The sequence below is a fragment of the Plectropomus leopardus genome, chromosome 22, assembly GCF_026936395.1.
Source record: "Plectropomus leopardus strain MGB_pleo_1.0 chromosome 22, ASM2693639v1, whole genome shotgun sequence".
Classification (NCBI taxonomy): domain Eukaryota; kingdom Metazoa; phylum Chordata; class Actinopteri; order Perciformes; family Serranidae; genus Plectropomus; species Plectropomus leopardus.
The window spans coordinates 16,493,754-16,518,329 of NC_142197.1; the positions used below are offsets into that span (position 1 = coordinate 16,493,754).

General features: G+C 38.6%; 1 protein-coding gene across 1 annotated transcript; it reads right to left on the reverse strand.

Moving 5' to 3' along the window:
- Positions 1-5,234: 5,234 nt before the first annotated feature.
- On the reverse strand, positions 5,235-24,484 carry etnk1 (ethanolamine kinase 1). The gene is made up of 8 exons (XM_042511242.2): positions 24,193-24,484; positions 21,454-21,713; positions 20,262-20,402; positions 17,536-17,678; positions 11,613-11,696; positions 11,356-11,516; positions 9,191-9,264; positions 5,235-8,116 (listed from the first exon to the last, which is right to left on the reverse strand). The coding sequence occupies exons 1-8, from the start codon at positions 24,337-24,339 to the stop codon at positions 8,044-8,046; spliced, it is 1,083 nt and encodes a 360-aa protein (XP_042367176.1). The 5' UTR covers positions 24,340-24,484; the 3' UTR covers positions 5,235-8,043.
- Positions 24,485-24,576: the final 92 nt, after the last annotated feature.

The following is a 24,576-nucleotide window of genomic DNA, read 5'->3' on the forward strand; positions in this document are numbered from 1 at the left end:
TCCAGGAAACACAAACAAAACATTTACAACATGAAAAAAAATCATGGACACCTTGTTGCCCCTGCGTGTATCTGCACAGCTTTGGCTATTTAGTAGTTTTCAGCTCAGCTGCTCAACAGTTAGGTTAAGCAGATAAATTCAATTTTAAAAAAATTGCATTGATCTGGTAAATACTGAACTTGAAAAAAGTGTGTAATATTTATTAAATTACTGGAGCTGGAATTTTGTTGCAGCTGATGTTTAGTGGATGCCACTAGTTCATATTTTTTAGGCCAGTAGAATAATTGTTAATCGTAGAATGTAGCTGTAATCTGCAGTCTACTCACTGACACACAAACAATTTATAAATTATCATTGCGAATTTGGCTTTAATTATTTAAAGGAGACACATGTGTCAGTTGGAGCAAATCTCTATAGCCCCTTTCCCTGTGGACCAAAAAAACCTACCATCTCCTAACATCTTGCTTTTGTCCTCAGTAAAGGTTATGATCAGCATTTCTTGCTGGGACAAATGTCTCCACCGTATTTATTGGCGCTTATCAGCTCCCGCTTTGATCAGCTATGATGGAAACATGACACGTGGGTGAACTCGCTAAATTTTGCCCCTTTTCTAGCGCAACAATTAGAAACTTCTGCAACTTATCTCAGCAACAAATCCCTTCCAAGCAGTGCTTGAACGTCATTAAAAATAAGTGGAAAGCGAGTTTGAAAAAGAGACAGAATAGGCAAGGGATATTAAAAATAAGTACAATAAGTCTTGTACAACTGCGTTCTACTATTCAATAGCCCTGTTTTTTGGTTTGTTTTTGGCGTTAAAAGTGACACATCCAAGAAAAAAACCCTGACTTCTGGCAATGGGGAAGGAATCTATTGTCATGGGTTTTACTTTGTTTAAAAAGCAGTCTACCCACCCACACGTCCCACCACTGTGGGTCAGGGCAGCATTATCAGCGGTAACTGCCGTATGAGCACAAGGCATAGCTAGTTGGATACAAACACAGGGACTCATATGCATGAACACAAACACACAGCCAGACGTCTGCCAAAACAAAGGACAGAGAAGCTCAGATTACAAAACACAGAGGTAGCATGACCTCATTCTCTGCACAGGACTCCATTACACCACTATATCTTTACATAGCAAAGCGTGGTTTGCTGCTATAATAATGCAGCAATTTCAGTTACCATTACATTTACCAGTTAAAGTTTTTAAATTTGCTTGTGTCTTTGTTGAGCATTACAACAAAATGATTACTTTGGTGGCTGGTAGAACTATGCAAGTAATTTAAAGTCATCTTTGCTGGCCAGTTTAACTCTAAACTGCTTACATGTGTTATTTGGGTGAATGAATCTGCATTAAAGCCTAATCCATACAGGATTTTTGTAGGCTGATACCAATATTGCCAGTGAAGAATTTGACATCCTATTACCAAATCATGTTATGGGTTGTGCAAATAAATTTACACATTTTTAATAAAGTTCTCCTAAAGTTGTTGTTTGTTGTTGCAGGCTTTTTTCAAAAGAAATTTCTACATCCAAGGAATAGAGCCTTGCAGCTGTTAACTGGGTTCATTGTTACATTTTTAAACCCAAACACAAGTTGGGCAAAGAAATCAGACTTTCTCCATTGAGGTTCAACTCAGCCAATGAGATTGTCCTGCCTGCAGAGAAATGAGACCAATGAGACTGCTCTGCCTGCCTGAAATGTTTGTTGCTAAAATTCCACTCCACAGGGACGTTGCCTTATGAGTTTGGTAAAATGACAAATGTAATGGATGTGCATCACAGCTGTGTCAGCATTTCTCCCAGGCCTCAGCCTCCGACTATCAACAGCCTTACTTTCCCACTCCATGTTACACACATGCACACACACACACACTCTGAGCTCTGGTGATATACAAGTGTAATCCATTACTACACACTTACACCAATTGTCTTCAGTTGAAAGTGGCTGCTATGACCTTTTTATGGGAAATGAAAATAAGTGGAGGCGCAGAAGAGCCGATATTGGATTCTGTTGTTAATTAATGTGTGTATTATCCGGGTGGATGAAGCCGGGGGGAGGAAGTTAATTGAATTACAGTCAGCGAGTTGGATAATGCACTGTTGTAATTGTTGGACTGTATAAGACAGTGCTCACATTAGGGAGACGAAAGGCAGGCCTGATTTGCTTCTAGAGAATGGTAAGAAATTACTTGTTTGGTTTTGGGGGCTGAGGCATGAATGAGTTTCTAATTTTACCCTCGAGATGGCAAACTGTAAACATGTGCACAACTAAAGCCTGTCTATGCACCCCTTATTTACTTACAGCGCTTTTGAAGCACAGAGACAAACTAACGCACTACACTATCTCATTTTATAGTACTATTCACCGACTAATAGGCCTAACAAATAATGTTTTGCCTGACATCAGGCTCGAGAGCCCTAGAGCTAACCTAGTCCCTTCTTGAATTCATTTCATATTACCATTATTTAGACCTATATCTTATATTCAGGCTGTATAACTAAATTTGGTCCTCCACAAAGGAAAACTGGCCCAGGGCTCAATGTTGCAAAGCAATCTAAGCCTATTTCAATGTGATATTTTCCTCAGTAAATTCAGTATTTTCCTATTTTCTATGATTAAAGAGGTTCAATACAAGGCATACTAAGGGGCTGTTTTTTTTTTAAATATAGAAATCTGTTAATAAGCATTAATATTACAAATAAAAAATGGTGAAAAGGATTATTTGTACCCTATGGTGTGCTTTTTGCCAGGTTTGGGGACCTGTACACGCACTAATTTGTTTCTATGGGTAGTGCTGCCATCTTGTGGTCAGCTTTGATACAACTCTCAGTAAAATGCATGTATTACACACACATGCTTTCTCACCTCCAGGCCAGTCAGTTCTGATGAGAGGATTAGATGTCAGGATCTTAAAATACAAAGCAACTTTATAGTAATATTCTGATGCTAAAAAATATTTGGAGCTTTCATCTGACTTACACTGAACCCAAATCTAAAACAGTTGCTTGGTGTCTTGCCATGTCATAGCACCTTTGGCGGGTAAATACATTTTTAGTAGAGGAGTGGTTCCAGATGAAGCCACTTTATATGGAGGATGGAAGCTGCCAAAATTAATAATGAATAAATATTTCAGATCGGCTCTAATCCTTCTGCCACCCTTAACAGGAAGCGGTTATAGCTAATGAATGAATAAATGTAACACAAATATCAGAAATAAATTAGGCATTAACAGATAAATGTGACATACATTCATATTTGTTTTAATGTGCCTCTTTATTTTTCACCTTTTTAATAATTCTACTATTTATTTAATTATGTGTCTGCTTACATTTATATTGTCTTAATATTTTTTGGCACATTTAATGGCACATTAATTTATTTATCAAGTCGTTCATTTATGTATCTAATTCGGTAGCTTTCGTCATTCACAACTTAAGACAGGTCAGTTAAAATAATAAGTAGGACAATATTTCATTTGACCTACAGCTAACAAATTTGGATTTGCAATATCATATTGTGCTGTCATACAACAAACCACATGGCGTTCATTGTTAGATTTGTTTTGGGCCACAGATTTACAGTGTATGTTCACATTTCAAAGAAACCGAGCATGTATCACAGATAATTTGAATTTAACCTTCAAAATATAGTAACCCACTAGAAGGATTATACTCTTATCAAAAAAAAAGATTGAACACTAATATCCTCAGAATTAAAAGTTCACCTCAAGTTAAAAAATGCGTATATGAAAACATAACTTACATAGTCTTCACTATGGGCTTGGCAGACCAAATCTAGCTTTGAAGGCCTGCAGTATTCAGGTTCAAGAGAAGATTACAGGACAGTTTAAAACAAAATAAGAATGCAAGATCTCTCACAAAAAAATACCAAACCTGCTGCACGGTTCATGCACACACATTGGCTGAACAGCCAAAAAAAAGTCCCTCAGGGATAACAGCAACAATTCAACAGCTTCAGTACCCATACAAACACCATTTATGTCCTTCATAGCATCAACAAGTGTCAAGAGGGGCTAAAGTATCCACAACAACATTTGAAAACAAACATTTGAAAAGTGACAAGCGAGCAAAGAGACAAAAGACAGGCATAAGATGCGTTTGACTCACGGTTTTGGACATTCAGGCCCTTTCTTCTTTCTGTCTGGAAGTCTCCGTGTGTTAAATCTCCCACGGATGGCCGCTGTGTTGGTTGACAGAAGTCTCCTCTGTCCGTTGTAGTTATTTTCCGCAGCAGAGTCTTGACTCGTCATAGCAGGTAAAACACAGGTGCGTGACCCCGTGAAGTCGTTTGTAGTCATCAATAACGCCGGTGTTTTTTTTTTCCTACAACAGTATAACAAAGCCAAAATATCATAACACAGGCAAGCTTTTAACTAAATTGTGGTGTGAACTTCACGTCGTTTGTTGAGGCGCGCGTGGCACTTAGTCACAATTTGAGCGACTAGCTGGCGTGTAACAGTCTTTTTCCCAGAGGGCGCTGTTTCACTCAACTGACGCTGAAATAAGTGAAGAAGACAAAGCCTATACATCAAAATAAGAACATGATTGAGATGAAACAATTGACTGTCTATTTTGGTAACTGCTCTTTTAAAAATATGTTTTGGTCTAATATTATTAGTACTTATCACTAAAAAATTATGACGTCATTTAGCTGTATTGATATGACTTATTTTATGGATAACCTGGATGCAAATATTTTATGGTGCTAGAACAGTGACAGGGTGTTTTATAAAATTTCCACTGAAATCAAAAACACATGGGCTGAATATTATTTTAATTTCTTTTATTTTGATATCTTTTTGACTTGATGTGTTATTCAATGACAGTTTTCTGATTTTTTAAAATTCTTCGCGCCTCTCTCTGAATTTCTTTTAGATAATGATTCCCGATTCTCCTTCTCTTCAATATTAAATCATGACAGTTGAAACTGACAAGAATGAAAACACTATCAGAGTAAAAAAAAAAAAATGGAAGGATTGTCACTGAAACAGCCCGATCTGAATGCAAATAACTGTCAAAATAAAATAATGTATGATTGTTCTATTTCAAAGTGGAAATACTTCCTTTTGTAATGTCAAATTTTATTTTCAATTTCAATTTAACTGTTAAAGCTGTTATTTTTGTCAGATATTTTAAAACAAAGAAAATCATGAAATACTTTCCATAAAATTAAAGTAAAAGTAGATCAGTCAGTTATAATCATACAATCATATTGCCATTTCATTTATTTTGTTGTAATAAAATTGCCCCCCTGCCAAATAAAAATGACTTAAATGATTTTAACTATTTGAGCTGGTAAATGAGCAACAAAGACAGAAAACTCCCTGTTTAACACAAGACAAAAGGAGGACAAAAATAAGAGTAAATAGACTTTTTTTTTTCAAAGCATGTTTACAGTATTTAAAATGTCATTTTTTAAATTCACCTCTTACCCAAGGCAACTATTCACTTTAATTCAACTTTTAGAAAACAAAAAAAATACAAGAACTCCCTCTATTTACATTCATTCACATTTGAGAACAAGCAGAGATATTATTACATGTGTTTACTGTACATATAAACAAATGCTAAAGTGGCCAGAGAAATTAAAGCACAGACTTTCGTACAATGTTAAATGGTTGTGAAGGTTCATATTGTTAGTAGTGCTGAAATGACCTATGTATAATGTACAGTAAAAAAGGCATTCATTTGTTTCAGATAGACCTGGAAATAAAGCTCTATAGGAAATATTTTAGCAGTGTCATTTTTAACATATTGATTAATCAGATTAAGTAGCAATCACATTTGACCAGCTGCACTGATGTGTATGTACTAACAGGACACCCAACTAAAAACAATTTTTTTGTAACACCTTCACACGTTTCTCCAGCTCAAGTCAACCCCAACAGCTTACCATCAGATACACTTTTAATGGAAGATTTTCACATTTGTTAGGTCAACTTACACACATTTCGAATTCATATAACGCCGGACACACACTACTTCTTAATTCTTCCATCTTCATTCAGTTATAGGCCTAACCCTCAAACCTGTAAGTACAAAATAAGAGCTTTAACAGGCACAGCAGAGGACCAGTGTCCAGTCTTGTCAGTAATGATCTCTTCACAGAGCTATACCAAGCTGTCAGGGCAGAGAGCACCAGGGCAAGTTTTTTTTTTTTAAAACTATTTTTAGTGTAAACAAGAAAACTTGTTTGACCACATTTTTACAAGTCATGTTTCATGTTGACATTGCTCAGGTACAAGAAGCGAATAACCAGGTGCTCTTCTGCTACTTCAGAGTGCTGCTGCATCAGAAAACATCCACACACTCTCAAAGACCTTAACATTTGCATTTAAATAAGTATAAAAAGTCTATATTACTGTTACTCTCTTTGTGCTACATGGGAAATGATACAGTGTGCATTATGTACAAGCAAAAGACAGATGTCAGCACTTTGGTTGTAGGCTTGTTAAAGTAACCAAGAGATTTTTTTTTTCTTTTTAAAATGGCCTAAAGCTCACTTTAAAAAAAAATACATAAAGGTTGAAGGTGAATATCAAGAAAAAGTTACTGACAGACGCTATTATTTTTTCCTCCAGCAGATGGTGCTCTTGCTCTTCAGGTCCCACAAACAGCTGACTTTCATTACATTGTCTTTAACTCAACACAGATGTGTACGTAACCAACCAACTCCACTTTCTTTGTTGACAAAAATCCACTTTACAACGACTTTCATCACTTAAAAAAAGATGACGCCAACAGTGGCTCAGCAATCTGACATTAGTCAGCATCACATTATCTAAACACACGCATGTGAATGAAAACTGGTCTACACGTGTATAAAACGTCCCTCTTCAGGACTGAACAGCAGTGTTTTTTTTTAAAGATGATTCCCAAACGTTCCCTGACATGGAGCAGACAACATAATGGTTTGGTCTCGCTCGGTACAGCATGTCTTACAGTCGATGTCACAGTGAGTAAAGTCCCCAACACTGCTAACTGACCATGTGAACTACAACCAGTTTTACTATCTACCAATATGAACACGGAATGTTCAAAATACAGTGAGATGCAACTTGTCCCCAGTTCAGACAAAAACCAAAACAAAACAAGAAACGTACAGTGAAAACCTCCCTCGGGTCAAAACGCTGCATATACTCCGCGGCTATTCGACTCGAGGGAGAGGTTAGATGTAAACACAAGATGCTCTCCTACAACTCCATGTTTCTACCTTCATACCGTAATGTCAAAACACACAAGCTCTCATCAAACTACACAACAATGACTACGCAGCTATTCTGGCGCACCACCCATGCACAGTATGCTGACGGAAAATAAGGGTGAAAACAAGAGTCACAAGGCAGGCCACAAGTTTGTTTGGAGTGATTGAGCTCATCTCACGTGGGATTAAGGGACAGCACTGGCCTTTCCATGTTGGCATTTCTTATTTTCTTTCATCTTGGTATCAAACAAAGTGGGCTTTGTATTGCTTTTATGTACCGTTATAAATGTGGTCGTTAGCTGGGCTGATCTCTCGAGAGTTCTCCCCATAAATGCGTATATGAGGAAGGTGACTCCAGGTGATGAGATTAGTGTTTGGGCCACCTGTCAGTCATGTCCGTGGTTACTATATGTCAAATAGAGTGACAATCCACCTCCTTATTTAAAGTGATTTGGGCTTCTAGAAAAGCTGCTTACATGTATGATATCATGTTAATTGAGATTAGAATAATTGCATTAAATTTAGCCGTGTCAGCTTTACATTATCGCAGGTCTGTACTTCACACACGTCCACATTACAAATATTTTGGGCTACCGATTAACAAACGTGTGGCAGCAGAGGATGGAAAAGCTTGTGGTCCATTCAATCTTTAGAGATAAGGACATGTAGAGGGGACCGAGCAGGACAGACTCTCAGTCTGGCTCTTCCCTATGCAGACCCCCACAGGGCGCTCTGCAGTTGTCATGTGAGGCTCAGAGCAGGTCGGAAGGGAGAAAGAGCGGGAGGAAGAGAAGATGAGGGGGGCGGGGTTTTTATTCGGGTAAGGTCAGCTCAGCTACCTCCACTTTCATCTTGAAGTACTGGCTGAAACGCAGGACTGCGTATCTGGGACACAGAGAGAGGAGAGCAGCGTTAGCAATACGATTTGAAAAATGTACATGACATGTTAGTGACAAGTGCAAAAGTTTCTGTTAAAACACTGAGCACGAAGATGACACAAATTATATCAGTCTGGATGCTTTATATTTTGTTCTGCAACACATGATTAAAATAAATACACAGCTGTCGATTAAACGTTTGAGACCTTGTTTGACATCAGTTTTCTTGTGCTGTTTCAGATGTCTTTCACAAGCATTTCAACCTTTAAAATGTGAGAAAATTGATTTGCTTTCTTTCACTGGGTTCCTACAGCTTAAGGAAAGTTAGATTTAAGACTTTTTTGACACCACTCAAAATAGAATTCGGGACAATTTTTACAATAATGAACTGACATCAATAAATAGATGTAGTTGATGTACAGGAGTGTTGTTGGTTTCTTTATCCTGATTTGCGTGGTGTTGTTTTGTTTTTTTTAAAGATATTTCCAATTATTTTAAGATTTTATGATGCAATGTCAGAAAAATAATATTCTTAATATCCTACTTCCAATGTTGTAGCATTTTTAAGATTTTGAAAGATTGATTTAAGACATTTTTATGCGAATTAAGGCCTTATTTATAGATTTATTCATTTAATGCCTTTAAAGACTTTAGGAATCCGCAGGAATCCTGCTTTTAAAACATTCGAGAAAGGCATTCAGCAACTTGGCATGAAATATTCCGCAAATTGCAAAAATGTAGTGAAAAAGAGACAAAAGAATAACCTGAAATTTAGCTTAAAAAAAGAGAGAGCGAGAATCATTAGAAAATAATTAATGAACTAGGAAAAGCTGGGAAAAAGAGCTATACTTATAATTATCTTTATTTTTTTATATTAAACTTTAATTATTATATTATCATTATTTATTTATTTAGTTTTATTTTATTTTAGCACTTTTTTTCAGGTCCTGTTCTGCTTTCATTCTATTACTTGTCTTTGAGTGGTTTCTTTTTCTAATTTCAGGTAATTTTCTTGCAACTTTTAATACATTTCCTGCACATTTTTGGGTCATTTCTTGTCAATGGCAAGATGGCAACTTACTCCAAGAAGTCAAAGTCAATGGTGGAGACCTTGGCCTGAATCAGAGCCCAGAGACCCCAGAAGAAATGAGATGCCTGGAAACAGAGGCGAAAAAGAACAACACAGAGACACAAAGGATTAACATGCACTCACTGTCTAAAAGTAAATGTCGTTTCTAATTACCCAACACAGCACACCCAAGCATGTACAAAGCCAGCAGAAGCCCTATGGCAACAACACCAAATAGCTGACACGGAAACACAATTGCTTCTCTTGCCCATCCTCCACGCTGCCCTCTTTTCCTCTTGACAGTAAACAAGGCAGAGTGTGGCTCAGGGGAAGAGCGCCGAGGCTCAGAGGGGTTACTTGTTGTCATTAAGAGCGCCTCTCACATGCTGGCCGCATCAGTGAGCACATCACAAACATCCGTCTCTTATATTCGGAGCAGGTGGCGCAGGTAACAGCCTGCATCACTCGGTATTCTTGTTTAACCCACATCATAATAAAACTCATGTTTGCTGACCCAACACCTGGCATCAGGCCTGGAAAATGTACTCCGAAAAAGCCCCCGGGACGTTTACAGTGCAAGTTAAGCTTTTTGATCATTTCCTTGACCGTACACAAGACTAACAATTAACTTCTTTATTAACAAACTACTGAGAAAATAAAGTATATATGTGTAGCTAATACTTTGACGGTATATTTTTTCAAGATTATGACTAGACCCAGGTAATTTTATTTTACCAGCTATTTTTTATCAGTCGTCACTCCCCTAAAGGCACATCGCTCACAACTGTTTAAACAAACAGAACTCATATGGGTGAACACAAGCTATTAAACAAGGTAGGAGGGCACGTACACCCAAAGGACTTCTACAGGTGCAGGATTAAAAATTAAGAATCAAAGTCAAAATCTGCACACTGCACTCAAAGCTCCTAATAAATTTTAATTCCCGTCGAAACATTGCCGAATTAAAATTTATTGGGAGCTTTGAGTGCAGTGTGCGGATCGTTCGTTTGATTCTGACCACAAACTATTACCAGATAACAATCTTGATGTTCTTCATTTTCGTCCTCAAATTAGTGACAACTGATAACTGATGACAAGTTTAACACAAATAATAATGACACTCTTGTTATCTATAATCACATCATATTAGGAAAAAGGCTTAAATGCAATCAGACAACTACCTACTTGCCAATCAACTTTCACCATCTTGGTCATTAAAATTCTAGACTAACAATGATTTACTTGATGCACAATCTTTTATTGTTGGCAAAGAAATGGTAACTTATCTTGGCTCAAATTACTACTGACACACCTTAAAAACACAGATCACATGACCATTCACGTACACTGGGTATGTACGTGTCAGTGTAAAGAGGAAGCAGATAGTCTCCTCTGCTGTTGGCTGCTTTGCTATCAAATCTATTACTTAAGTGGAGCAAAGTAAGACCATACATGTCTTTGCTTGGACCGACATTGAGGTGGAACTGTTACTGACGTAACAGTTCCACCTCAATGTCGAAACAGAAAGGGCGATGGTGAAAAGCATATACAGCAACATATAGAGCGGCACCAGGCACACTGAACAGAGGTGCATTGCTAGAGGAAGCCATGACAATAGGAAACTAGAACCCAGACAATGAAATCACAAAAGAACCATTCACAGTTAATTGTGTTTGAGAATCTTTTGTGTGCTTCTTGTTTTGTATAATTTTTTGAAGCTTGATTAAAAAATTGAAACTAAACTATCATGTTTTTGCTTGACACGTTGTGGTTGATAAGACCCATAACATGGGTGTCTGTATTTTTGTTTTCAAAAGATTCAACCCCCCCCCTGCCAAGACTAAAATGCAACTTTGGAGATTTCAAAAGAGTAGTGGGGGCACTCTGCTTAAATGTAGCAATAAATCCACACTTTAAAACAAGAAGATTATTATGGATGTAGCTAAAGACTTGTCAGATGTAGATATGCTCTACTCTTATCTAACGTGGTTCACATTATTTACATTTGTGATAGATATTTTTGACAAAAGTACATGCATCAACCATGAATCTTTTGGGTTTCTTGTTTTGTGTAATTTGTTATTTTCATTTTTTTATTCTTGTGTCATTTCTCTTTATAAGTTCGAAATAAAACTGAACTAACTAACTAACAATGCATGTGCAATAAAAATACCTACCAGGGCAAAACGGTTGACTTGGACATAAAGAGCGTCCACCTCTCTGTCGCTCACTTCACTGCTCTGGCCTTTGTGCTCCTTATAGGCCTCCAGGTAGGAGCGTAACCACTGGAGCTGAAAGGCCCGCTGTGGGTAGTTACTATAATCCACCTCATTAATGCCTGCAACACGTAAACACACCCAAAGTTTAACAATCCTAACCATCGTTGAACAACTCAATTTTTTTATGCATATCAAGCAGTGCAAATAATACTTACCAGCAAACTCGTTGAAATGGTTCCCAATGTCGTAGGCTTGGTAATTGTACCCAGCATACTCGTAGTCAATGAACTTTACATTGCCTGAAAAGAGAAGCAGTGTTGTTTAGACACAGACATGGGAAGGAGACAAAAAGTGATAATGATGTGTTCTGCCTTTGATAACTCAGAATGTCAAGGCTTTTTTTATTTCATACTGTAACTTTCTTCCTGTCTGACTGGAGTGGCTGGCTAGTTGGCTGATTGTGGGGCAAAGAGTAAGAGCTTGTATTTTGAGGAACATAGACTGTAAAAGGGAGGCGTCAGCACAGAAAATGAAATAAAGGGAATTAACAGAGAGACATTTAGACTTAAGGGGTGGTCATCTGAAAATAACTGCTGACAAACACATCCTACACATGCACTACAATGTTGTTAAGAACAAAAACAATCATGCTGTGAAGATTTAGGGAAGTCACACTCAACATATATATTCAGAATAAAAGCTCTTGTCAGTAAATGTGGGAAATTTGACAGTTTTTATTAGTTATAGCTAAGAACTACAAGCGAAGCTATCAGAACATAAAGATAGCTTGCACATCCCCATGGTGGTTGAGCAGTAAAACTCCTATGATTTCTTAGTAAACACATTAGATGTACCAGTAACTAAGTTATCAGCCTTTGTTTTCCCCCCACGAGACCACAAAATAAGCAGCCGGGATTCATTAACAGAGATGAAAATGTGCAATCCTGATGTAACACATGGAACGTGTACAAAAATCCAGGCATAAAGTGGACTACATCTGGCTTTTCAGTGAATGTTTGTTTTGGATACATGCACAGAATACAGGGGCCAAGACAAAGTTATGTTTTGAGGAGATGGAGGAAAAAAAGTGCAAAGAAAGCAGAGGGACAAAGGGAGGAAGATGGTAAAGTACAAAGAAAGTGGTCTGTAGAAAAGTACAGTGAGCTGCCAAAGCAAATGTACAGCAACACACTGTTTGATACTCAGATCTTTGTTGACTAAAGGCGGGCTCAGACTACAGATGTTTTATAATCCTAGCTGATTTGGAAATCAAGTTGCATCACACACGCAAGGAGAAACTTCACAGATGTTCTTCTCTCTAACCTCAAATATGCACACACTGCAAAATTTGAAAACGGCAAAACAGATGCTAAAAAAATGGAGACTGACTTGGTTCGACAACTTGCTGTAACGTTACCAATGCTTTGCAGTGAGAAAAACACAAGCAGAACAGCAAACTATTTTTTTTTCTTTTAAATGCATGTGTCCCCTTGTAACATACTGCATCCCCTTGCTAAATTCTGAGGTTTTGGTGGGTTGGTGAATGCAGCGCAGATGGAGCTCTTTATGAGTACTCTTTTTTCTTAGCAACAGTTTGTGAGTTGTGGTTGGGATAATTGATCAGTCTATCTGTTCAGAGCTGATCAGATCAGTGGATGAGAGGAGCAGCTGCTTCAAAGGAAAGTGAATGCAAACTTTTATAACAAGCAGAATGAACGTTTAAGTTTCACTGTCAATGCACCTGAACTTCTGCTGCTCCATCTGTGCCCTGAGTACACTCTGCAGTGCGAAAGTGCAGCTCCAAAAATAGATAATCAATATGTGGCAGAGGATGTTTTAATCGTGGTGGGCCACCACAAATAAATGAATATGTGGGAAGACCTGAAGAAGGTTAAACGTGTCTGGATGAGAAAATGTTTGAGAAGATGCAGTCAGCAAAGGTAGTCTATTCTTCAGAGAAAACTGGAGGTGAGATTTTAACTGTCAATTTTAAGATCTGTCAACAGTAGTTTGCTAGCTCGCATTAGCTTCAAGGGCTAAAATGTTTACCATTGTTTTGTAACACCATGAGCTGCTTTGTACTGACGTAATCATAACTGTAATCCATATTTTAATTCCTAAATATAAAACATGTTTGACATTATCAGGGCAGCCAAAATGAGTCTGGAAGGCTTAAGGCTGGCTCTGAAAACCTCTCACATTACCAAATAATCTGGGACATCAGCACTGACCAAGATCCAAGACCTTATTTCAACTCTGATTGTCAGATGGGGTGAATCTGGGACAAATCAGCCCACAACTCCTGTAGTCTGAGCCCAGCATCACAGCAGGAAGTGAACTTGTCAGTAACTGAGAGCCAACTAGAGTTATAGCTCTTTACAGTAAACCTTTGAGGCAAGTTGAAACGTTATTTTTATAGCCTTGTGATGTTTATGCGAGTCCCATATGTCTTGAAGTCCGCCCACAAAGTTGTAAACCAACAGCTTGAATGCTTATGTTCATAAATACATTCTCCGCTTCCACATCTGTGTCTCTTTAAACTTTTGAATCTTGAATCTTTGAATTTTCATGCACGGAAAGGAAGAGTCAAAGAATGTGTTGCTGGTTACATTTGTAGGCCGCTGCAGATATGAAGTGTCGGCGAACAAAGATGGTGGCACTGATCTGAAAATAGCTGATCTCAAAATACAAACCCTTACTTCTAAAAGCCCGGTTGTTACAGCGATATTAACAATTAAATGTAATTTTAAAAAAAAAAAAAAAAAAACTGATCAAATGTTTCCACTCTTAAATGTTTTTGTTTGTTTTGGCCTTGGCTAGATTCCTTGGCTTAACATGTGGAACATGAGTTTTTGAGGTGGTGCTGGACTACAGAGAAAGACACTTTGAGGTGGGTTACCAGCCGGCGTGTGGGTCCTAGCGGGACACAACTGAACACCTCCAGGCAGTGGCTATAGCCCCCCCTGTGCAGCAGATGAAAAGGTTGGGGCAAACACATCTTTCACACAAGCTCACTCTCACACTGACATATTTGTCTTTTATCCATTCTTACTCCCACGCACAGTGTTGGAACATCAGGCCCCACTGCCAGACCTCCCATTCCATGTTTTCCCCACCCGCCTTCCTACACATGCAACCTCACTTCCCCTTCTCACAACACACCCCTCCAATGCTCCCTTCCCATTGGCCCGCTGCGAACCCAATAGCGTGACTCCCTCTGCTGCGTCTGCAAGTGACAGAATCTTTGAGAGGCTTCCTGTTGGCTGCTGAGCTACAGATTTTATGGCCTTAGGACTCAGAAAAAAAATGTGTGCAGATCTGTTTTTATTTGCAAACGTCTGAGTAAAGTAAAAGGGGCAGGGCAACTAAAGCAGCCTGTGTTGGCAGCTGAGAGACACATTAAAGAGAGACAAAAAGAGAGACAAAGTAAAAGTACAGCACTTGTTGGGAGTACGTGTAAAGCTTTTAAACAGTATCTTTGGAAAACTGAGAAAAAAAATTGAGCTTCCACCACTTCTGTTTATGGTTTAATCAATACAGGAAATGGTGGCCTCTCTGCTGTCGCATTTGGCAGATGAGTGGTTTCAACTCAGCAACTATAGCTGAGAGGAGATAGGAAGCAGTGGGTTGCTGTTCAGTCTCATGTCATGCCTACTCTATTTTTCAAATCAACAAAAGGCTGCAAGTGCAGACTCAGATGAGGATTGAGTTTGCTAAGACGACGGGTTTGACAACTTTAGCTGGGTGTAGTCAGAAATGTAGTAATTATGGCTTGGAACTGAATCCCCTCGACTCTACTGTGGCGTCTCTTTCATTGTGGATGTAATCTTTAGGTGTGGTCTAATTGTGTTTGCAGTGTTAATACATAATGAGATTAAACTAGAGATAATGGGAAATAAATCTTTTTTTATACAGCATTTAAGCCATTATACTTCCAAAAGAGAAGTACTGATAACCTCAGCCTTACTTACTGAAGCCTGAAACAAGATTCTGCAAGTCCAAATATGCATGGATGTTGCGCAGTCTTTTAAGTGTCTGTACAAGGGATTTGTATCATCAAAAGGAATTCTTCACTGAGTGTTGGTCTATTTCCTAGTGAAGCGGATACAGGTCAGCATTTGTTTTATCTGCAGAACCACAGATTCAAATTAGATTCTGCAGGTGTGCATGTCTACTTCTCTATGAGGTACCCAGAAACTTTTTCTGTGAACTTATTGCAAAGGTATTTCACTGCATTTTTTGCAGAAGCAATTTCAATTTCAAAGGACGGAGTTGATGTTATTCTTAATTACTGTTAATGCTAACAAATCCCATGGAAAGAAGAAAACCAACAGTCTCTCTTTACTATCCAGATTCCCCTGTCTGTCTGTGGTCCTCAGCCACAAGCCCATTTTCCCCTTATGAGGACAAGTCTCGAAAAATGGGGTCACAAATGTACACAGAAGGCTTCCTAAAACAGCCGCACAAATTAGTTTTGACCCAAACATGAGTAAACAGTGAATTTATTGACTATTTTCAGCTGTGTGTTCATATACATTTGGTGCATTGAGTATTTAAAACAGCAGGATGGTGACTCAAAATACCTGGACAACTATGAAGCTCTGTTGCACAGAGTAGTACATTGTAGGGCTGATCCCTGAAATTCGGAGATTTGAACTCATGTCTTTTCTTTTTTTTTCTGAAAATGTGGGAAATTTGTGAGTATTTATACTGAACACCCTGATCGCCTGACATAATTCCAAGTCAGGAACAGCCCTAATATATAGATAGAGTTTGGGGTACTAAGGTTATACTTTTTACTGTTATCAATTTAAGGCGGTTTTGATTTTTTCATGGGGTATGTTGGCAGTAAAATATGCTTTCACTCATATAGTCTTCTCAGTGATCAATACAGAAGCAATGAAGTGGAAATTGTGGAGTAAAGAGCAGTGACGGAAAGTACACTTTACGCTGGTGCTCAGAGCGACTTAAAGCAAGTGCAAACCATAAAAAATGTGTGTAATAAGCAGCATCGTGAGTAGCCTCACTACTGTCAGGGGGACAACTGGTGGGCGAGTAGCACTGGAGGGTAATAAGTAGGTACTCCTACTGCCATGAACTCATCCCGATTAGCCTGAGCAGTAGGCAGACTACGCGAGGGGCCCTCAAAGCCGACTGTGCGCGAGGTTTGTCTCTCTCCATTGCCTTCCCCGGGGCCGGGCGGCGCAGGGCAGCCACAGCCTCGGCTGTCATTCCTAAGGGAGAAAGGCTAGACACAAGGAGCTGTGAGAAGGGCCCCGCCCCTCGCCGGTTCGCGACGAGGGGGCTGACAGCTCTTATCCCCACCCCACCCCACCCCAACTCCCACATACATAAAAACTTACATACTCTGTTCTCCCCCCCCTCCCCTCTTTGTTATTTGTTATCAACCCAAAATTCCTCTGCTACAAAGACAATGATTACAACAGTCTCATTGACCAGTATGATTTAAGTCACTCAGTGCCTGAGGACAGATCACTTGACCTTCATACCATCCCAAAAAAAAAAAAAACATGGCTAAAGCACCACAAAAATGTGCTGTCAATAAAAGTGAGACTTGGTATGTGGTATGATGTAATGGTATTGTTTGTTTAGGCTGATAACAGTGGTTTAGGTTCTTCGTGTTCAGCACAGAATTAGAATGACAGATCAGACAAAATTTAGGAAAAAGAATGAAATCCTGATATGAAACCTTGCAGTTCATTATGAGGCCTTGGTATTGCCTCAGAGGATATAAAAGATATGGGAAATTTAAATCCAAAAGACCATATGAAATCTGGAACAGACGCGTTTCTTTAATACACATCTGCCAAATTATCTGGAGGCAGATACACGTAACTTTGCCCCACCCTTCAATGCTCATCAATCAATTACCATATTTCAAATTTGGATCTAGAGCCAAACAGAGCATCCGAATAACATGTTTGTCTTTTCTGACCATTCTAATTCTACGCCTGCAGCCCAACGAAAACACTGACAATGAGTGAAGCATGTGACTAGGGTCAAGGAAGTGCAGTTAATGCAGTCCTACCTGAGCGCAGACACCAGTGCAGTTCACACTACAACACAATTCAGTCACACGGTAATGTCTATGACTACACTCGTGCAGTTAATACTCACCTGCATCCTCATTGTAGATGATGTTTTTGCACAGCAGGTCGTTGTGACAGAGAACGACGGGGGAGCCCAGCACAGACAAGCTCTGCTGGAGCCACACCAGCTCTTCTCGGAGGCACCGCGGGCTGGGCACCTCTGCGTTCAGCCTGGAGGAGGCAGAGACAAAGACAGTGAATAGTGTATAATTTATAGAAGGACAGGTGGAGGGGAAATCATTACAGGGAACTTGAAAGTAGACTTGGAAACAGAGGTGGGAATAGAAATAGGAACAGAAAGTAAGAAGCATGTAAAGGGAATATAGGGAAATATCACTCTTAATTTTATAGACAGGCTGTGCAATACAATTCATGTGGCAAAAAATGAGGAAACAGAAAAAGAGATTTATTTATAATTGTACTCTCAGCATAAACCAATTGACAACAAAGAAACCACACAATCTGGGTGCAGATGTGCACATTTATGAAATATTTATTCAATTTAGCAACAAGTTGTGTCTCACAAAAAATTATTTCTAGCAAAATAGGATCATTTCTTAAAAGAATACGCTTCATCAAAGGAATAAGTAAAGGTCAACTCAAATCTGCCAAATCTGACTACAACAGTTTATGTCACCTACGTTTTCACTGTAGCATATTCACCATTACATTTCTAGACTGTTAGATTAGTTTCTATTATTGCTATATATTGCCATATGAATCTTCAAGAAAATGTAATTATTTTATGGAAATAAGCAGATTGCCTTTCTCTGGCTGCTTAGGGAGTGAAAAGGGCGTGTTAAAAATCAGTAAGAAACCCAAGATTTTTGCTCACAGGGACTACTTCTACATACTTTTACCTCATTATTTGAAACTTTCAGTGTGAACAACCTTCAATTAAACACGATATATGAGGCACAAAAGACAGAAAAGTATAATCCCCTTTGAAGAAAGTAAGAGTCACTGCGCTAACTAAGGGTAATATTTATATCCCTTTCCACAGAAAGCAGTAGCCACAATCTGATTGCCTTTTTTCTTTGCTTTTTTTGCTTGAGAATTACATTTATCATTTTTTGGGTGCTGCTCTCTTATGTTTCACACTATTTTAAGGGAAACTGTCACTCTGTTGTGTTATCTCTTAGGAATGCCAGAGCTGTAAAGTGAAGTAACACCTGCTGAGATTACGAAAGGAATTCTGCATATGTCCTCAGACATGTGAGACACCTACAGCTGATTATGAAAACTCTTGTGTTGTGCCGGTGCACATGATATGATGTGGATCATTGATGACTCACTGATAAAAGAGGTAAGGAGCCAAAGTTCCACATAGAGATCACAAAGAACAGAAATACCCAACAGGCAAAGCCTTATGTTCCCAAAACAATCTGATGAAAGCCTGTCTTCTTTAAAAGCTAAAAAAATTACATACTTGCGCTTTGATTTCTGTAACTAAGCTGTTTGATTAGTGGCGAATTCAAGTTTTAGTACTATTATGCATTCTCCAGGGTTCCCGCATGTTTATCACTAAATTTTCTAAACTTTTCCATAAAAATGTACCCCATTCCCATGACCTTTTTAAAGTACTTTGAAAAGGTTGAGCCCATAAAGCGATACAACTTAACGTAATGAAACACACTTCTCAGGCTTTTGCAGATGAGAAAACTGCTAGCACTTATTATATTTTTCTTCATGATACACTCCCACCAATTGCCATTAGTCCAGACACAGATAGGTTCTTGGCAAAACGTCAAGGCCGCGTCCCATTTTTATGGGATAGCAAACTGAAGATCCTGTCGATTTCAATAGAATTCTATGGGGTTTTTTGGATTATAAGTTAGTATGCATTTTTTTCTTGTTATGATCACGTCTTTTGTGCAAATATTTGTTCTGTGATCTTGTCTGACCCCGAGCCTTTACTATACATTAATAAACAAAGGCTGGTACTTTAATAAATTAAATTTGATCACTGTCTTGTCCCCCTCAGTTTTTCTCTATCCAAGTGGATGAATGACCCGACACACTGGCCACATTTTTTTGCTTATCTGGATTCTGATACCTTGTGATTCAGTCACATATGTAGATTTGATTGAATCACCAGGTAGTGTTAAGCTAAAAGTGTCTGTAAATAATAAACCCGTTAAAAGCAAAAAATGTTTGAGCTACAGGCTGAGATTCAGCTGAGTGAGTCTAATTCACAGCACTGAAAGGGATCATTCATGTATTTTATTTGCCTCTGATCTCAGTGTGAAAGCCTTGATTCTGATCTTTCCCCTAAAAAAAGGGTGCTGCCATGGCAATATTGTGATGCCAGTCAGATCTATGTGTAGCACATAAACTTATGCTGTTTCAAAATCATGCAGCACAGCACTACATTTTATGTATATAATACAAGAAGTGTATTTTGCATAACATTAAACCTGTTTTGGGATTTTTATGTGCATATTTTTAGACAAAAGCGAAAACCATTTCCAGCCCTGGACAGTGAACAGTTTTTCTAATTTCGTAACTACTACTCCCTACATCTTTATTGGCCAGTGTAAAACCTGCTATAACCTGTCAGGTGAGTCATAAAGTGTACACGCTGTCTAGAGCACACCTTGGCTCTCAGCCAGGACTGTGAGAACGAAACCGATTTAAGCTTTCAAACTTTCATTGATGTATAAAAAACATTTTAAGGGAAATGGGGAGAAGTCTATCAACAACATCCTAGGGTCTGGCAGATTTTAGTAACCATGCTCTCCTACGTGGCCTCACCTGGCGTTCTTCTCAGGGTCCTTGAAGTACTTGGGGATGAGAGAAAAGTACTTGCCCATCTTTAGCCACAGGTCAGACTGGGGCACCCAGCCATTGTGGGCGTGGATTGCATGGTACTTGGCCAGCTGCCTGGCGATGAGCCTAAAAGGTAGAAAATAAAGAAAATGGATTTAAATTATAGCAATTAGCAGCAATATGTGACTGGACTCCATCTAGCAATTAAGTTGTGAAGGGAGAAAAATATTTAAATTACTTCATCATCGCAAAGTATACTGTTTGAAAACTTCAACAAATTTCAGGTTACAGAAACAAATCTGTTTAAAAGAAATGTTGTTAGGATATTTGCTTACGTCGTTGTCTATTATACAATCAGGACAAATTTCTAAATTCTACCAAAAATGTAAAACAATTTAATTTAACACAGTTCATCTACCATACGCTTATGACACATACTGCCTATGAAATACATTTAAGCACTTAAAGTCTTTTAGCTTGTACAAGCTAAATTTTTCATTTTCAAACCACATACAAGAAATTACTAGATAAAATACTAGAAATTGTACTGGAGTATTTTCATATGCCCACCACAACAAACACAAAGTGTATAAGTGCATTAAGAGAGAGAGGCACCTCTCTCTCTCTCTCTCATCAAATATTAACCAAGATTCTTTTACAGTACTACCTTTCTTTCACCTAAAATCTGTTTAGAAACATATTTTTGTACACTCTTTAGTTGTAATATGTGAGTCTGTAAACAGAAAATTGGTGCCATATGCATGAAAAACTGAGCTCAAAAAGTTAAACTTAGCCTTGCTGATCAAGCATGAACCAAGATTCTGTTGCTGTGTTGTCTTAATCTCACCCAAAATGTTTTCAGAAACATGTTTTAGTGCACTATTTAACTGCAATTTGAGATTATTTGCCCGCTGGCTGCTATATTGTTTTTTGTGTCAAAACAGGCAAGCTTGCATTACGTCATTCAACATCTGAAGCGTTTATTGGTCTGATGCGGTGCTGTGCAATCTGGTAGTTCAAGGTTTTCTACCTCTTGAACACAAGCAAACGCCACATCCCTTTTTTTTTTTCGTAAATGTAGCCCCAGTTTCAAAAGTATTTACCTCTTCCTGCTGCATACAAACCCCAGTTTAATGAAGTAAGCTTTGTGAGTAAACCACAAAAATGTTGTATTTACCTGAAAACAGGTTGGCTGCGTATGTCCTCAGGCTCCAGGGCAGTTCCTTGCAGAAATTCATAACAGAGGCCATTGTTGAAGGTGCAATATAGGCGTGGTGCGCAGCGGTGTGCATGTAGTACTCTGAAACTCTTCACTTCATTTTCCCGGTCGACCAATAATTCTGTTTTGTTGCCATAAATACGAACCAGGACCACATCCTGCATGACTGGGCCCACATAGCAGCCCAGCAGCTTATTGGTTATCCCATCAGTGAAAAACTGCAGAGACAAAAAAGAGCAGAGAACAGGTGAATCAAGGGAAATATGTGTCGGAGAACCACAGTGGCCGAAAACATGAAAATGTGAATGGCCCTATCTAGAGCCAGTGTTTGGTTTGTCTGTTCTGAGCGAGTGTTAAAAACATGTCGTCGTTGGGGCGTCGGGTGGCTCAGTGGATAAAGCAGGCGCCCCATAAATGAAGGCAGTGTTCGATTGCGGCTTGCAGCCCTTTGCTGCATGTCATCCCCTCTCTCTCCCCCTTTTCACGCTATCAATCTTCTGTGCTGTCTAATAAAGGCAAAAATGCCAAAAATGAATTTAAAAAAAAAAAACACACACAAAAAAAAGTTGAACTCTGGAAGTGGACCCGCTTCTTATATATATATAGATTTATAGATTTATAGATATAAACTGCTCATTCTATGGTAAGGAAAACACAACTATTCTTATTTTCAGGTGATTATAAATGAATAAAAACCCAGTTATTAATATTATATACCTTTTCTGCCAGTAGATGCCCCTAAATCCTGCACAATGGGAGTTAAGGTACAGTGCATGAAAACCTACATTGTTTTGAGTATTGCATAAGTTCTGAGGGGAGTCACAATCTGGCAAGCTACACAAAAGAGAGGAGTGAATGTAGACTTGGGAAATTAGGGCTTGTCTGGCTTGATTTAAGCTGAACTGTCTCTGCTGTGAAGCTGGGAAAATTTTTAGGGAGAGGTGGGAGGGGGGTGCCAACATACCAGCCCTAATTGTTCCCTCTATAAGGGATTGACTGAGAAAAACAGGACGGGACGGTCAGGAATTTTATTTTGCATGAGGACGCTATGGCAGGCATTTGCTGAGCTCCCACTTTGCACTCATTGATGAATATAGGCAAGGGTGGCGAAGCATGTGACCAGCTCCCATCCTCACTGTGTTTACCAAGTGGAGCCACACCCCCAGCCTGTTACTGGAAAGGAAAAATAAGTCACTTTCTGGGTATCTGCCCCAGGCTATATTATTGAGTGTATGTATCCCTTGGCTTCTCTAGGACAATATGTTCCCTTTTCTGTTTGCTTTATTCTATATGTTTGACTTAAGCAGATCAAATAGGACACTTTGAATTATATTAGGTAAATAAAAATACTTTGTCACGCTCTATTTGTAATCTGTGTTTCTTCCAGACGTTTAGAGACTAGTCTCAGGACTAATCTCCTAAATTCCAGTCAAAAGGGCACAGCATGATGATAATATTAGGCTAAACAGATAGATAAACCTCTCCTCTATCTGTATAACCACCTCCAGTAAATCTGCGATGTTGTGCCTTATGTAACACTCTACAGCATTATTTAATATGTGACTTTAGTGTATTAAGATGTAGTGGTGGAGTGTAATGTTAGAGTGTAACATTTACTAAAGTGTGGTACTTCAGTGTGAATTTGAAGCACTTGTACTTTAGTTGAGTATTTTCTTTTCATACCAGTTTATACTTTTACTCCACTTTATTTCAGTGGGAAATATTGTAATTTTGGCATCATTACATTCATCTGAAAGCTTTAATTTATTTGCAAATTGAGATGTTTGCATAAAAACAAAGGAATGGTTTATTAAATATTGTGTTGTGTTATATATTAAATATATATCAAAACAGTTTACACAAGTACAGCTGAATCAGTAACCGTTTAATCAGTCGATTCACAGAAAATTGATTGAAAACTACTATTTTTTTTATAATTTTGAGTTTTGCTATTTTTCATTATTTCTATGATTTTGAGTTGATTGGATGATTTTTTTCTTCTTTTTTAAAATAACTGACTTGGGGGGGTCAGATTTTTTAAAATATTTTTTGTTCGTGGGTGTTTGTTTTTTTTTAATAATTTGGAGATTTTTGGGTGTTTTTATAAAGACTTGTCTGAATCGGGCACTTTTAATACTATAAGTACATTTTCCTGATTATACTAACTTTTACTTCAGTGCAGGACTTTTACCTGTAATAGAGTATATTCACAGGGCTTTATTGGTGCTTTTTCTTGAATAAAGGACCTTAATACTTCTTCCACCGCTGGTAAAATTGCAGGTAAATCTTGGTTTGTAGGCCAACTCCAACCTTTTGATCATAACCTAAACTGACGCAGATGCAAAACGTTAACCCTAACGGGGGAGTCGCCGCAGTGTCTTCGGGGGTGTAACAGCGAAGAAACCATCTCTGTGGGTGTCAGCAGCTCTTTTATAACGTTAGCGACACGAATATACAACTTTTATCTGCCTGTAGTGTCATTATAATAGCTATTTTCGTGTGTCACTCACTCCAGGAGTTATTTAACATTAGCTTACTTGAGTTTTTCATTTGAGAACACGTTGCTAGCTTACCCGTTTTCGCTATTTTAAGCGACGTTAGCTACAAAAATAAGGATGCAAATGCTATTGAGGAATGCGGAGACATGTCATACCATGCAGACTAATATTAAAATGCATGAAAAGATATAAACTGCACCTTTAGTTTGACCTCAGATGGCTTCCAGCTCGGTCTCAGCTCCTTGATCAGCTTCAATGCGCCGGATCTGTAGTCGCTTTCGTCAACTGTCACGTCTATTTTGGGCACAGCGGGAGCCTCCTCGGGAACATGAATGTAGTTGGCCATAGTTAAGTCTTTATTTTTTGGAATATCTCAAACTGTGACTGCGAGGGTGCTGTACGCGGCGGCTAGAAGCGTAATGTATGGAAATGTGTTACTAACGCCGAGCATATATTCCGTGAGTGGTTCGTGTGCGGCAACGCCTCTCTAAAAATCCCACCCACCAGAAAAGAAAAAAAAATCTCCCGGTGCATGCTGGTAGATGAATGACTCACTGGAAGCGCGTGTTCAATGCGTCAGCGT